General features: G+C 52.7%; 1 protein-coding gene across 3 annotated transcripts; it reads right to left on the bottom strand.

Annotated features, from left to right (window-relative positions):
- Window positions 1-2,562: 2,562 nt before the first annotated feature.
- NPPC (natriuretic peptide C) lies at window positions 2,563-10,229 on the bottom strand. Of its 3 annotated transcripts, none has more exons than XM_090284984.1 (3): window positions 10,008-10,229; window positions 9,262-9,566; window positions 2,563-3,021 (listed from the first exon to the last, which is right to left on the bottom strand). In XM_090284984.1, the coding sequence occupies exons 1-2, from the start codon at window positions 10,092-10,094 to the stop codon at window positions 9,282-9,284; spliced, it is 372 nt and encodes a 123-aa protein (XP_090141110.1). In that variant the 5' UTR covers window positions 10,095-10,229; the 3' UTR covers window positions 2,563-3,021; window positions 9,262-9,281. The 3 variants fall into 3 exon arrangements, with proteins under 3 accessions (XP_090141110.1, XP_090141111.1, XP_090141109.1); XM_090284985.1 differs by lacking the exon at window positions 2,563-3,021 and adding an exon at window positions 5,886-6,065; XM_090284983.1 differs by lacking the exon at window positions 2,563-3,021 and adding an exon at window positions 8,505-8,643.
- Window positions 10,230-10,429: the final 200 nt, after the last annotated feature.

A 10,429-nucleotide genomic window follows, 5' to 3' on the forward strand; every position in this document is an offset into this window, starting at 1 on the left:
TTCCCTCGTCCAGCCCAGCTGGTCCTTTGCGGGGAACCACGAAGGGCCAGCCCCATCCCGGGAGCCATTCCTTCAAGCGGTGCTGGCTCCCGTGGTCACCCGGTGTGGCAGAGAAGCTGCAGGCGCTCCAGGCAGCTTGGGGGGGTCACTCGGGGCCAGCGGGGGGGCCAGGGCCCTGGCCGGAGGACCGGAGCCTCTGGGGGAGAACCGCCTGGGCGATCTTGGGAAGTTTCAAAACTTTTCCTGTTACTTAGGGAACAGAAATTCCTGGCTGAGGTGGCAGGCCCGCGTCGCTGCCAAAGACGCAGCCCCGGGACTTCAGGCTGGGGTGTCAAAGGAGAGCCGGCCGTCCAGCAGCTGCCTGGCCTGGGCTGAAGCTGGCCAGAGAGCGTCGTGGGTGTCGTTCTGCTGTTCAAGGGTTAATTTATGGCAGGGGAGTCTTTTGGGAGCAGAGCAGGGGTAGCTTAGGCCTGAGGGTCCTCGTAGCCCCAGGTTACTGGCAGCCCAGACTCTGTCCACAGGGAAAACCTTTAGCTTCTGGAGGTGGCTCCCTGAACCCCAGATTCGCCACCCCTGTGTCTCTGGGCTTTGGGAAGATGAGCCTGACTGGCCACCCGTGAAGCCCACGGTGCACGTGCTGCCTCTTCCCACCTTCTCCTGCTTCCGTAGCGACCGCGGCCCAGGGTCCGCACGCGGCCCAGGGGCTGGCGCACTGCGGAGGCCTGCGGGCGGGATCCCCTCGCCCTGACCTACACAGGGACCCAAGTTCTGAGCCAAGAAGCAGGGCAAGACACGGGAAGATAGCCACACCCCCAACTCGTGATCTAGGCTCCCAGGAAGGGCACCCTGATGTCCACGGGGGCAGTGGCAGAAGCTGGGGGGCCGGGAAGGCCTAGAAGCTTCCCCAGTCACAATATGTCTTTTGGTTTTATATTTCAGAATTTATTTTATTTTTTAAGTATATTTTATTGATTATGCTATTACAGTAGTCCCAATTTTTTCCCCTTTGCCCCCCTCTGCCTGATACCCGCCTTCCCTCCAGCAATCCCTTCCCCTTAGTTCATGTCCATGGGTCGTGCAATAAGTTCTTTGGCTTCACCTTTTCCTATATTATTCTTAACTTCCCCCTTTCTATTTTTGTACCAACCAGTTATGCTTCTTAATCCCTGCACCATTTCCCCATTTCTCCCCCTCCCCCCTCCCTGCTGATAACCCTCCAAATGATCCCCACACCTATGATTCTGTTCCTATCCTGGTTTGCTTAGTTGGATTTTATTTTTATTTTTTTGATTCAGTTGTTGATAGTTGTGAGTTTGTTGTCATTTTAGTGTTCATAGTTTTGATCTTCTTTTTCTTAAGTAAGTCCCTTTGACATTTCATATAATAACGGCTTGGTGATGATGAGCTCCTTTAGCTTCACCTTGTCTGGGAAGCACTTCATCCGCCCTTCCATTCTAAATGATAGCTTTGCTGGATAGAGTCATCTTGGTTGTGGGTCCTTGCTTTTCATCACCTTGACTACTTCTTGCCAGTCCCTTCTTGCCTGCAGTTTCTTTTGAGAAATCAGCTGTCAGTCTCATGGGTGGAACATGTCTTAAAAGTGGTTTCCTCGCTTGGGTCAGGTCACTGTGTTGGCCTCCCACACACCTGACAACCTGCTGCTGGAGAGTGACTTGGGAACAAAGGTCATGGAGCTCAGATGCCAGCAGAAAGGCCAGGCCGCTGGCCACTTGATGTAACCAGCCGGAAAGGCTCTCAGTGTCCCCGCTGTCACCAAACAGGGGACAGAAGACATACATGGGAGACTGTACCAGAGCTGCTGTGCCGAGGACGTAGTGAGATTATCTTGGAATTACTTAGAAGTTTCCTGCTGGTTCTAGGAAAAGAGACTGTAAATATTTGTAATTTCACCTTTAAGGTTCCTTGGGGTACAGGAACCAAGTGAGAAGAAAAACCACACACAGCCCCTCGCACAGCACACCATACTGTGCAAATGTGAAACCTGATGTACGTCCTCTCTCTTGGGGTGGGGGGTGGGGGGAGTTGCCCTCCCAGTCGACCATGTCAGTCACTATGAGCTAAAACCCACCCACCCTGCGCTTCTGTGGGCAAGTCTGAATGGGACTGCTGGGATTCATAAGGTGACCTGAGCAATTCTGCAAGATACACGGAAACCTTCCGGATCTGCCCCTTCAGAGGGGCGTTTTCAGCTCTTCCTCTCCTTCGTAACAGAAGGTGCAAGAGAAGCAGAGGACCTCAGTCAGCTGAGTTCAATTTTAATTTAAGTCACGACTTCTGACGTCTGGGCTGTCAGGTGCTCTGGGCAGAGCCTCTTGACCTGGGCAAGCTGGTCAGAACCCCCTGGGACAAAACCCACAAGGCCAGCCCCTCTGGGGAGACTCAGGTTCAGGACATGAGGGGGATTCCGAACTGGGAACCCTGCTGAGAGATCTGTTTGGAGGCTGAGGGCTTTGTCTTCAACATCCTCCCTCTTCCTCACACTGCGTCCTAAGAAAGAAGTGCACTGAGCAAATAAAGACAGTTTTCAGGATGTTCATGGAGTGACTTTTTTTTTTACATTTTTCAACTAGTTAAGACAAAACATTACAATGATTGACTTCTTTCATTGTTACATAAATAAAATTTTTATAAATATCTCTTTATAAACAATATAAATAGCTTTACAACATAAATACATTTATGCATGACATGAATTTACAAACAGCAATGTTTATAGCTGGTTTTGTCAGTCTCTTAAAAACTGTCCCTTGTCATGTCGGTGTAGGTGTGTGTTTCATGTATATAATATATATATAATATATAACTTTTTATTTTTCATTTTCAAAATAAACAAACAATAAAATCAACCCCCCTCCCCAAATAATAATAAAACAGTTGGTGGTGTGTATTCCCAGTACCCCCAGGGGGAAAACAAGGAAAGAAATGTAAAAGCCACATTGCCTGGGAGGGGCTTCCAGATGACCAAGGATGACCTCAGCAAAACGGAGCGAGTTCCCAATCCTGAAACACAGAGGGGACAGGGGACACTTAGTGCTGGTCCCTCGGCTGACACAGGCCTTCCTGTAGAAGGAGAGGGCCCTCACCTCCCCCCTGCCAGGACGCTGGCACTTCCTGCCTGCCCAGCACGGGGAACCAGCGTGTAGGCCAGCCCACCTCCCCTCGGGTTCAGCGCCGGCCTTGCCCTGGGCACTCGGGGAGACGCGGGGCAGGGAGGGCATGGGAGACACTGCGCTCTCCCTTTCTCGCTGCAACACACACCTCCCGGCAGGCCAGGGGCTCGTCTTGGCTTTATGTGTCTGGATGGCAGAGGAGGGCAAAGGAACATCAGAGGAGCACGGATCCTGGGTTCAAACCCCAGCTCGGATAATTATTTCCTGGACGGCTCTGGAGTATGGCTTTCCTCACCCATGAAATGGGGTAATAGCCACCTCCCAGGGCTGGCTCTGAGATTCGGCAAAGGGCCACACACTGGGCGTCAGCAGAGCGCCTGGGACAGAGGGGCTGCTCAGTAAAGAGCACTTTCTTCCTCCGCTGGCTTCACCCCGAAAGGGCCTCCTTTGCAAGCAGAGGACTGGGGTCTCCCGGCCCTGAGGAATGAGCAGCCATGCTGGGTGTGCTGGTTTCAGAGCTATCAGTCATTTGCTGAGGGCTGTGCCCAGTCTTTGCTGGAGGGTCTGTGGGTGCTCCGGGGCCCGAGGAAGGCATCCTCCTGAGATGCTGCGGTGCCCCCCACGGAATAGTACGTGCAGAGGGACCCCCGGTGAGCTCTCCCACGACTCCTGTGTTTAAGCAGATGACAGATGTCTGTGAGGCCCTGGGGCCCACGGGCAAAGTGTTCATTCAGGCATCAACCTCACCCTGTCTCTGTCATTAACATTTTATAATCAAGACTTAACCATCAGCGACAGTCATTATGGTAGCTGCTTAGAGTCAAGGTCATGGGGGTGGGGGGTGAGGATGCGGTTGAGAAGGTTAAGGGTGTTGGAGGTGGGTGTTCAGCTAAAAGAGAACTTTCAGGAGGTGGCCCGATGTCCCCGGACAAAGGGGTTGATAAGTTTTCGTGACCTGGGTGGCTCCAGCACAGTCCCTGCCGGGCCATTGTCTGATACCCTCAGACAGCCACCTCCACGAACAAGGAGCCCGTGGGGACAGGCAGGCCAGCTGCTTCCCAGGCCCTCATCCCATTTCCTGCTCATCCACAGGATGACATTGGTTTAGATTCTGAAGTTTAAGCCTGGTGCTTAAGTCGCCAATGGAAAATCCGAGGCCTGTGTCCCCACCTCCTCGGTGTTCAGACAGGAGAAAAGAGAGCCATGCCACCTCAATGGTAGCTCCTGAAGTGTGGGTCCCACATGCGGGGACCCTCTCCCCCTGGGCAGGGGCGAGCCAGACAAACAAAGCCAGGTCTGGCTGCAGAGAGAGGAAGGGTGCCAGCTAAAACCTAGGAGGCAACTCCGAGCTCAGGTGGAAAAGTGTTCTGGCTGTGTGGGCAGAAGAGGGGCACCGGAATACATGGGACAGAAGGTAAGCTCCCAGGTGGCCTGACCATGAAGCCCTAACTGGGCAGGTGATGGGGGGCAGTCACACCCCAGGCCTATAACATCCCTAGTAAAACATTTATCTTTGCCCTAAACCAGCCCGGACTCTTTTTGTGCATCTAGATGAACACACCTTTGAAATGCCAGAATAATCCTCTTTTTCAGAACCCTCAGAAGGGGAGCTGCTCCGTGTGATCTTTAGTTCTCTCTTTAATTCCAAATGTATAAGAGAAGCTGCAAATTGTCATTCTCCGGAGCGCGGGAGACGCTGCTTCCCGGCAATGTCGTCAGTTTGGCTCAAATAAACTCATAAAAATGCTCTACAAATCTGGACGTTTCTTACATAGACACTGACTTGGTATTGCTGATAGGATTTTGAAGCAGCCGCCCAAGACCACCCGCGGACCCGGACAGGGTGCCAGGTACCAGCGTGGGACCACTTAGCCCCACTGGCTCCCCGCTGCAGAGCGGGTGAACTCGGCAGCGTTTTCTCTTGGGATCCCAGACCTCCTCGCTTTACGTGGCAGGGCTTGTCTTTATTTGAGCTGTTATTAGAAAACCCTTGAGGGAAACAAGGGTTGGGATAACCCAAGGAAAGGGTGAGAAAAATGGATCGCTACTTTTCGTTTCCGTTTAATTGGATTGCTTCCTGAGAGTCTGAACAAACCTTGGCTGGTTAAAGGAGAGACAGAATCTCTTCTGCTCCAAAAGAGAAAGGACGCGTGCTTCCCCCACCCCAATAGCCGATGGGGTAACGAGAGTCCTTGCAGATCCCCGAATCCAGACGGGCGGAGGGGGGCCCTGGGAGGGCTCTAGTGCGCTAATGCAACCGAGCTGGAGAAGCCCGCGGGGCCCCGGGGAGAGGCCGCTGCGGAGGGCAGGCGCCCTGGATGGGCTCACCCCAGAGCGGCCCTGGCCTTGGGGAGCGTCCTGGTTCCGGGGCATCAGTAAGCCCTTGCTGGCCCCGGCGCGGGTACTTTTAGATGACTAAGGATCTTTGAGCAATGGCCTGAGGAACATTTCCCCATAGGGCATGAAGCGGTCCTGTAGGGATTCCCACTGCATCTGGCTCATCCGGAGACGTGCATGTAAAGGCTGCTTTTCCCTAGAAGTTTGTTCAGACTCTACAGATCTGCCCATTAAGAGGGGACACGGGAAATCGTGCCTCGGGGCGACCAGCCCTGGGACTCGCAGCCCCCCATTGACGCTCCTGCAGGAAGATGCCTGACATGAGGAACCTTTTGATTCCTCTAAATGAATCTTTTGGGTGCACAGTGAGAAAAAGCTGATACAAAATTAGGTGCAATGAATGGAAAACCTCTTTTAATGGGTCTCTCAAAGCTTCAAAAAGAGACGTCAGGTAAACAGACCAACCTAGGAGGTTGTTTAGCTTGCAATCCAATTTTTTGAGGCATAAATACCCAGCTGTCCTTGTTTTTAAAGGGAGAAGGTCACTTGGAACTTGAGTTGTCAAGGACAGATACAAATGCTATCTTCTTATCCCAACTGCCAAAACAAAAGGTGGACCCACTGTTCATAAGCTAGCCAGTTTTTCTCATGGTTAAAAGGTCTATGTGTCTATATATGTATGTTGTAAATATGAGCTACTTTTCTACCTCTGGATAGTATTGCTAAAATTAATGTAATAAATTAAAATGAATTGATTTGAAGGCAAGCGCTTAGAAGGATTGGGTAGTCTAAAATTCTTAGAAATATAGAAACTAACCCAAATTCTTTTCAAGTTCATGTGATCTAAGATTAATCTTTAGTAAAGCTAAAGCTTGTTGGCTCAATCCATATGAATCACTGACTTTGATGTCTATGAAATATGTTTCTAGAGGTTATAAAATGTCTTTGAAAATGACTTCTTAGTTTCCATTAGAAATTGAGGTTTTTAAGGGTTACTATCTCAATAAACTTATGTAATTAAAACTACTAGAAGTAACTTTGCTGTAGTCCAGAAGTGCCCCGGAATACCTCAAAAGACGTGTTTCTATGTTACATCACATGGGAAGCTTTGTACAGTAAGGGACATGAACTTCTACAGTACATTGTGTGGGTAAAAAATGGTTGTAAGTTAAACTTACAGTCGGGGCTTTGGGAAACCCCTAACGGCCGCTTGGTTCTCCCAGGCTCCCTGGCAAAACCCATTCTCCAGTGTTTGCATTCCTTCACGCATCATAGTGCATTTAAGCTGAACTTAAATTCGATGAAGGAACTTATGTTCTGACATTAGTGAAAGGGGACATCGTACACTATTGAAAGTTTTGATAAAGTACTTCAAGAAAATGCCAAACTGGTTAAGACTTCCTTTCACAGCAAGCTCCTAGGAGACAGACTTAAGAGGCTGTTTTGTAGCATAGACATCAAATAAATACACCCGCCAGCCTCACAGGAAGGGACTTTATCAGGCACCTAACCATGCATGGTCACCTACACTTGCCTCCACCTATAGGGGATGTCAGAGACTCCTCTAGGGTGAGGGATGCTGACATCAAGACATGGATACGGTCTGTGCGCCTGTGGACTGATATTGAGCTCAGAAACCATTCTGTTTGATTGTCTTTACTTGTCTGCTAATGATATCAGTCATAGTCATAGTTATACTTGTTCTTTGGGTTTTTCTATAGAGTCTTCCTGTTAATGACTATGGAACATGTATAACTGTTAACACTCTTTAGGGCTCATGTAAATGTTACACTGGATGCAAAATATGGAAAAACGAGACAGACAGCAAAGCTAGGACCATGAGAGGTCACAGGATGGAAATGATGCAGGTGGTTTTTATGACCAAGGCTGTCCGACCTGACTGCCTTCCATTTACCTGCCCTGCCCTTTCTGGGAAAATTCGGCCTCAACGCACATCCCATAGTTACAGGATTGCTCTATCCCCAGTGGGCAACAAGAGGATGTTAATACTGAGACTTCCCAGTGCTGTGAGACCACACTCTCCGACCAAAAGATTGGTCATCAACAACACATTCTTCAGATTGATTTATGACCAAAAGGGGGAATTGTGAACAAAAAAGGGGCTCTATGGAAGGTAACTTCACAGGATGCTCTGATCATAAATTCCTAACTGGGCAGGTCATAGTGGTTAGTCACTCCCCAGGCTTATACCTTCCCCAGTAAAAGGTTACCTTGGCCCTAAGCAAGCCCTGCCCACTGTTTCTGGGCCTCTAGGTGAACACACCTTGGAAATGACTTTTTTTCAGACCTCTCAGAAGCCTAGCAATCCTCAAGAGGGCATATGCTCTTGTTAACTACCAGGTAATCCAATCCCTGCCTTGATTTTCCCACCTTCATGTAATCTTTCTTACATTCCCTCCGTAATTCCAAATGTATAAAATAAACTGCAAAACTGTTATTCTCTGGAGCAAGATTTGAGATCTTGCTTCCTGGCAATGTTGTCAGTTTGGCTCAGGTGAACTCTCATAAAAATTCTCTACAGATCTGGACATTTATTATATGGACAACTGTTAAAAAAAAGGCTTTAGCAATGTGCTGCAAAGTCTCAAAAAGGGTGTTCTCATTACCCTCTGGGGGGGACACAGGATATATACAATGATAAGGCATCTTGGGTGAGATAGCAGCTTGGCCTGGAGTGGAACAGACAGGCCGTGGGACAAGGAATGGCAGCAGCCAGGCTGTAGGAAAAAGCTGGGACCCAGTAGGGGTCAGATTCTAAAGTACCTAAGTGTCAGTTTCAAAGGCTGGGGCATGGTTTTCCCTTGGGCACTGATGGGCAGCAGGAACGGAGAGAAGGTAAGGAGAGGAAGTGAGGACCTTTGCATCCGGACTTCTCCAGGCTGCGGCACCTGGCAGGGGCTGAAGGGAGCACGGGGGTTTCTGGCCCTGGTGGAGAGTGGGGACGCTGTGCCAGAAGTAGGAGGCCCAGGTAGGACGGGCGCGGGGAGGTGGGTGAGGAGGTCAGTTTGGGACATGTTGAGTTTGAGATTTATAAGATTTATTTTAGTTTATTTTTCCTTGCCCTGAAACAGTGCCACAGACACTGAGGTTCGATCCTGGTCACACGGGCTGCGGCAGCATCAGGACCCTGGACAGACCAATTTGCCCACAGCCACTGTTTAGAGAAGGGACAAGAATCAGAATGTTCTGGGGACAGAAAAGCTCTCTGGTGATGCCAACAGAGGGTTATTCTCTCTGCAGCGAGGGAGCAGGTATTTCTCCAAGCCTGTCCCGTTTTAGGGACAGCAGATCTAGGAAGCATCCAGACCTCTATGCTGCCTACTGCCCGGCACCATGAGAAACTTACCCTGGGCTCGCGTGTATGCCCTTCCTTCTCTGCTCCCACAAACCCGTGATCGCCCCTCAAAGCTCCCACTTGGCATATGGGGGCCAGTGCTGCCGGTCTGCTTATGGTTCAGGGATAGGCGGGAGCCCTCTGAACTGTCTCTGCTTCTCCATCCTGAGCTATTTCTGACCTTTCCAAAGTTCCCTCGCCATCTCATCCCTCACTTTCTCCGTCTGTAAAATGGGATGATAAATAGGGTTGGGGGCCTAGCACACATGTGATCTCACGACCGTATCACCTCATTCCCCTGCAGAGGCCCTGGGAGGCGGACCGGTACCAGGGCTAGGGGACCGGCCTGCGGGTGGGGGTGCAGGCTAGGTTCCTGCGAGGCGCTGCGGGGCAGCTCGGTGCGCGCGAGCGCCGGGCGGCCGGGTTGGGGGTACTCACCGCCGCCAGGCGTCGCTGCACTAACATCCCAGGCCGCTGGTGGAGCCGATCCGGTCCAGCTTGAGGCCGAAGCAGCCCTTGGACGTACCCTTCTTGCTGCCCGCTTTAATTTTGCGTGCGTTGGGGTTCTCCTGCAGAAGGCGGGCCCACCGAGACTTGGTGTCCACGCGCAGGTCCCGGAGTAGTCGCGACTGGTCGCCCTTAAGGTTGGCGCCGCCTCCTCCGGGAGTCTTGTCGCGTTTCTTCTGACTGCCGCCCTCCGCGTGGGACACAGCTGGCGCTTCCCCCAGCTGAGATCGCGGGACCTGTCCGAGGAAAAGGGCGGGCAGGTGAGGGACGCACGGCGGCAGCAGGGGGAGCTTGGAGGGGCCCCTGAGGCTCCAGCCTGCCGCGCCCACCAGCGTGCGATCTGTCCCTTCCGAGCCCTGAGCGCGCCCCTACAGATGCCTGACGCCCGGCCCTGCATCCACCTGCCACGCCGCAGTGTCGTTCCCTCCGCGAGCCCCTGACTCCCCCTTCCTTTGCCCCTTGCCCGGCTGGCCACACTGGGGCAGGGACTGCGCATCTGTCCTCATTCTCCCGAGGCTGGGGACGTAGACCCCCGAAACCGAGCTTCAAGGGCTCCCCGGATTCTCACCCGCGCACATCTCAGGGGAATGGGCCGCCTTCCCGCCCTCTCCGCTCCCTTTTGTGGACGCATCGTCCCAAGCCCCGGCCCTCCCACACAGCCCCGCGACAGCACGCACCTTCGGCGGCCCGGGCTTGGCTTCGGAGGGCCGGAGCGAGAGCAGGGTGAGCAGCAGGACGCAGGCCAGCAGTTGGGAGAGGTGCATGGTGCCGGTGACGCGGAGGGGCTCACACCAGCACAAGCGAGGGCAGATGCGCAGGCAGGCGCGGAGCGGGCTGGCGGGGCTTCCGTGCGGACCCGGGTACCAGAGCTGCGCGGCGCCGGCTGGGTGCGCTCTGAGTCCGCGGCTCCGCTCGCGCCTTTATAATCCAACCTGCCGCTGATGTCATGCCCCCGCCCACCCGGCCGCCCGGGCCAATGGCACGCGCGCCCAGTGCTGGGAGGGGGCTGCGGGGGCTCTCCCTCTGCCCCCACCCTCATCTCACCCCCGAGGCATCCCGCGGTTAGGCAGGCGCTCTCCCCGAGTGCACTTAGAGCTGC

Source organism: Furipterus horrens, unplaced genomic scaffold (genome assembly GCF_987537825.1).
Source record: "Furipterus horrens unplaced genomic scaffold, mFurHor1.1.pri manual_scaffold_1, whole genome shotgun sequence".
In the NCBI taxonomy this organism is placed as follows: domain Eukaryota; kingdom Metazoa; phylum Chordata; class Mammalia; order Chiroptera; family Furipteridae; genus Furipterus; species Furipterus horrens.